Source organism: Trachinotus anak, unplaced genomic scaffold (genome assembly GCF_046630095.1).
Source record: "Trachinotus anak isolate AG129_WGS33_773 ecotype Australia unplaced genomic scaffold, CSIRO_AGI_Tana_v1 ptg000016l, whole genome shotgun sequence".
Classification (NCBI taxonomy): domain Eukaryota; kingdom Metazoa; phylum Chordata; class Actinopteri; order Carangiformes; family Carangidae; genus Trachinotus; species Trachinotus anak.
The window spans coordinates 16,554,614-16,559,109 of NW_027273867.1; the positions used below are offsets into that span (position 1 = coordinate 16,554,614).

At 36.2% G+C, this 4,496-nt stretch overlaps 1 protein-coding gene across 1 annotated transcript; it reads right to left on the reverse strand.

Moving 5' to 3' along the window:
• Positions 1 to 747: 747 nt before the first annotated feature.
• On the reverse strand, positions 748 to 3,880 carry LOC139634346 (CD59 glycoprotein-like). Its single transcript, XM_071500743.1, has 3 exons — positions 3,309 to 3,880; positions 1,721 to 1,828; positions 748 to 959 (listed from the first exon to the last, which is right to left on the reverse strand). The coding sequence occupies exons 1-3, from the start codon at positions 3,361 to 3,363 to the stop codon at positions 799 to 801; spliced, it is 324 nt and encodes a 107-aa protein (XP_071356844.1). The 5' UTR covers positions 3,364 to 3,880; the 3' UTR covers positions 748 to 798.
• Positions 3,881 to 4,496: the final 616 nt, after the last annotated feature.

Here is a 4,496-nt window from a genome sequence, read left to right on the forward strand (position 1 = left end):
CCCAATGAGCCACAAAGAGCATCATGGTGTTGACCCTGAATCTCTCTGCATGATTTTTTTCCCCTTTGTCTCGCCCTCCTTCTCAGTCTTTCCACATGTGGTCTGGATGAAAGGGATATATTTTATCTTCAAAAAATATTTGTTCTTGCTAAATTTTGTGTTGTTTTTGCTTCTAGAGATGAATGAAAAAATGGAACTGGAAATGGTGAATGTTACCTTGCCTTGAAATACCAACTAAAATCTGACATACAATAAAATCCTAATAAAGCATCCTTTATAAATTTATAACTAATTGCTTAATTAATGACTTCAAATCATGGCTAATGAAGGTCTATTGATTAGCTATAAGCCTTTAAGAAGAAGCACTTTCAGGGACAGTAGCCATATGGTTAGCACCTCACGGTTGACAGCATTTACAAGCAGTAGGCATTTAATAAATGGTTAATGTACTTATAAACAGATATTAGGACATTTTTAAGTGTCTCTTTTAATATAGAGTATTTTTCAAGTTACAGTTGTTAACATTAACACTTATATCTGCTAACAACTACATTATAGTGTGTGATAAACCGTTTATAAAATGTTTATGGACTGCTTATAGATAGGAGGTTTTGAAGTAAAGTAAAGTAAAAATAGAATGTGAAAAATCATCAAAATGATTCTTTCTGTTTGCAGGAGATCACTGTTGAGTGTTTAACAATGTTTAACAACAATTAAATGCAACAAATGAGAGTCAACACACCGAAATCAGGACTAAAAACTTTATTTATTTTTTATTTCTTTCTTCTTTTTTATGCATTAACCAAAAAAATCTTTAACTTTGTCAAGAAAACTTTTTTCTTGAGAGTTGCAGAGTCCGGACTGACAGCAGGAGTAAGTGAATTTAGTGACAGGGAATCTGACGGCCAGAGTCCTGAATTCACAGTCCGTGTACCTGATGCACTGGGTGTAGGTCGTTTCTGAATGGAGACAGTTTGAGAAGCACAGCATGAGTTTCGTGGGCTTTATCATAACAGAAAAAACGCCCACACACATTTTAGAGAAAGAGTATTCAGAGAAATTTTTGCCCTAAATGATGGATCTAAAATAACCTCCAGGGTTTCATTTGTCTAGTCCTGTGTAATGTACTTAACTATTATACCACATATACTGTGGCCAAGAAAGCCTGATGCAATGTGACATAGTAAAGCAAACAGACAAAAAAACACATGATGAAAACATCAGGTCCACTCTAACAACACCTACATCACAAAAAAAATTGGAGACAAGCACAAATTATGAAACGATCGCCAACACATATACGTCATAAAGAAATAAAGCATTGTTTCTTTGACCAATAGATGAGCATCTAACTAAATGAGCATCTAACTGCTATTGATTATTTTTTGAGACTTTGACAATAAGTATTAATCATCATTGGCATCTTGAAATGTTACCATCCAAAGTTTCTGTATGAGCAGGTCTGACAAGGACAAGATGTCTCAACCAAATCTAACATTTCCCTATGTATTGTTATTATCAGTTGTCGTAATAGTCGTAAAGTTTAGGTTAGAACACAACATATTTTCGTAAGTCAAAGCAGCCACATTTTCTGCTTCCATTCCTCCAGTCACATGAAACTTTATTTGATGTTATTTCTTCTTAAACAGTCATTTAATGGAGAACTTCAATATCATGGGATTAAGTACGCCCTGAGTTTTGTTTCCTTTACTGTGCTTACCTTCACTGACGAGTTTGAGGCAGCTGTCTTCCCCTTGCTCGCACTCCTGTTTGACTTCACATGTGGTGGAGGAGCCATCGGGGCAGGAGTAACACTGCAGCGAGAGGCCTGGGGAGACAGAGTTCACCTGATTCAGGCAGTGACTGTGAACATAAACTCACCTCCCAACATCACAAACCACAGACGATGATGATGATGCACTGAGATGGACTGAGATCAAGCTTTACTTTGCTTTACTTAAGGACGATTCAAATCCTCGCACTTTTGAAATGAATAGTTTGACATTTTGGTTGTTGTTAGGTGAGAAAATTGATACCATTCTTTTTTTATTTTAATAGGAAGCTATAGCCAGCAGCAGGTTACCTGAGCATAGAGAGCAGAAACAGGTGAAAGCAGTTGGTCTGGCTTTGTCCAAAATCCACTTGTCAGCACCTCTAAAGCTCTTTATTTAACATGTTATACCTCTTTTTGTTGAATCCATACAAAAACTGAAGTGTAAAAATTAAAACTTGGGATGTTATGGGGGGTTATGTACTGTACTATTTCTTGGCCAGGTGTGGTAGCTTCCTAGTTGGTTGGTTGGAGGACTTCGTTGGTTGGTTGCAGACGTGCAGGACTGTGTTACTTTTATACCAAGACATATGACAGATTCCCCCTGTTTACAGGCTCTATGCTAAGATAAGCTAACTAGCTTCTGGCTGTAGCTTCTTAATTACTGTACAATCATGAGAGTGATATTAATCTTCTCATTTCTCTCTCTCTCTCTACAAGACTGTATCCAAAAATAACGAACTGGTCTTTCAATGCAAAGGCTAAACAATAGCTCTTTATTTTCACTGATATTTACATATTGAACAAACTTATATAGTCGTTTTCTTTTATTATGTGGCTTTACTTTGCATGTCCATGGTGTTTTTTACCTTTACCTAACCTATTTTGTAGTTTTCTCGTTTCTATTTCTGACTATATCTTAGTGTCAGACATTAAGGTGTATGTCTGTATAATCTGAATATGGTTTTGTGAGTCTATGTATATTTTTGTTTTGGTTTATGAAACTGTGGGATTTAATGTTGGGAAGCGAAACTTATAGAAAAATAGAAATAGAAACCTATGGCATACTGTAGAAGACAGACTTTCCTAAGATGAACTATAAAACAGCTGAGTATCACTGTAAATGTCACTACATGCCTGTCTCCACCTTGATGAATAAAAGCATGGCAGACTGTTAAAAGCTCAACAACTATGAAACAAAAAACATCCCTGACATGTTGTATTTTAATAAACCAAACCGAAAAGCTATACACAACCGTGTACAGAGCAAACTGCATGTTCTGAAAGATGATTGCAAATATTATGAATGAATATTCATCACCGACTTTTCATAGTGTGAACTGGAAGCACATGACACAAAACACAAACTATGCACTGATCTGCCAAAACGTTCCCTCAGGCTGTTATGTGTCCTCTTTGCGAAACATGTAATCTCCCTGACTTAGCCCCACATGGATGCGCTTTTCAATTTAAGAAAGAAAAGAAAAGAGTGAGCATTAATGAAAGAGTTTCTTCTTCAGACTCCCTTTTTTCTTACCAAATCCAAACATGGCAAAGCTGACAGCCAGGCACAACACCACAGAGCTCCTCATGGTGACTGGACGCACTGTCACGTCTGACAATCAAAACAAAAAGCACAGTTTCCAATTTTGTCACAGCTGGATAAAAGGCTGGGAATTAACTTTGTGGCAGTAAAAAAAGGATAATATACAGAGTGTAAAGAAACAAAAGACATTTGAACACATGCCACCTCTGCATCTTTCATGTTGTTGTCAGTTTGGTGAAGAGATTTTTCAGTGAAACCAGCCCGGTTTATTGTGTGCATGTTACTTTTTCCATTGTCATTGACTGTCTGGAGTTATGGATTACCATTGTTTGGTTAAACAAAACTAAATGATTGGAAATTCCTTCCATTAACTAACAAAATAGGACCTAAAATTGACTTAAGAGAATAAGACAGACAGAAATTAGGACATAAAATATAAACATTTGAAGGAAACACTAAAAAATATATATTATTAATATTTACAGACTTATCCATGAAATAAACATTTTCACTACAATTTGTTAGTTGTCATGCACTCACCTGTGTATGAGAAGGAAATGACTTTCAGCTGGTGAAGAAGAGGCTTTTTGGAACAGCAAGTAAACAGCCCACTTGTTTGGGTTCAGAGTCTATGTGTGGATTTGATTCAAATGTTTACAAATTGGCCAATACAGCCCAATGTTTGTGTAACACAGAGTAAGAAGATAGATACTGATGAGGTTCTGAGGTTTCTGTCAGGATATTTATTAATTTTTTTACTAATGCTTGTCTCTTATACCTTATGAAAATCTACATGTCTGTGGCATCAAGTGATAAGTCATTTAGAAGTAGACAGATGACACAACAGTCAACAGAGAGAAAATGAGGGCAGGCAGGGCAGTGACTGATTACATATCAATTATGGTAATTCGCCTTGTGGAAAAACACAATAATCTTATTATTGAGGTTTTTACCAGAGATTATGTAATGACAGGGAGAAACAAGGAGGAGCAAATAGACAAATTAAAGGAGAAAGCAAGGTGGAGTAGAGTAAAAGAAAAAGGAAAGAAAAGGTCATGCAAGACAGGAAGTTAGTACAACAGAGTCGAAGAAAATAGAGACAAAAGAGCAGAGGAACAGATGACAGAAAGACAGAGAAAGAGACTAAAGTTAAACAGTGTGAGACCATTGTTCATAATG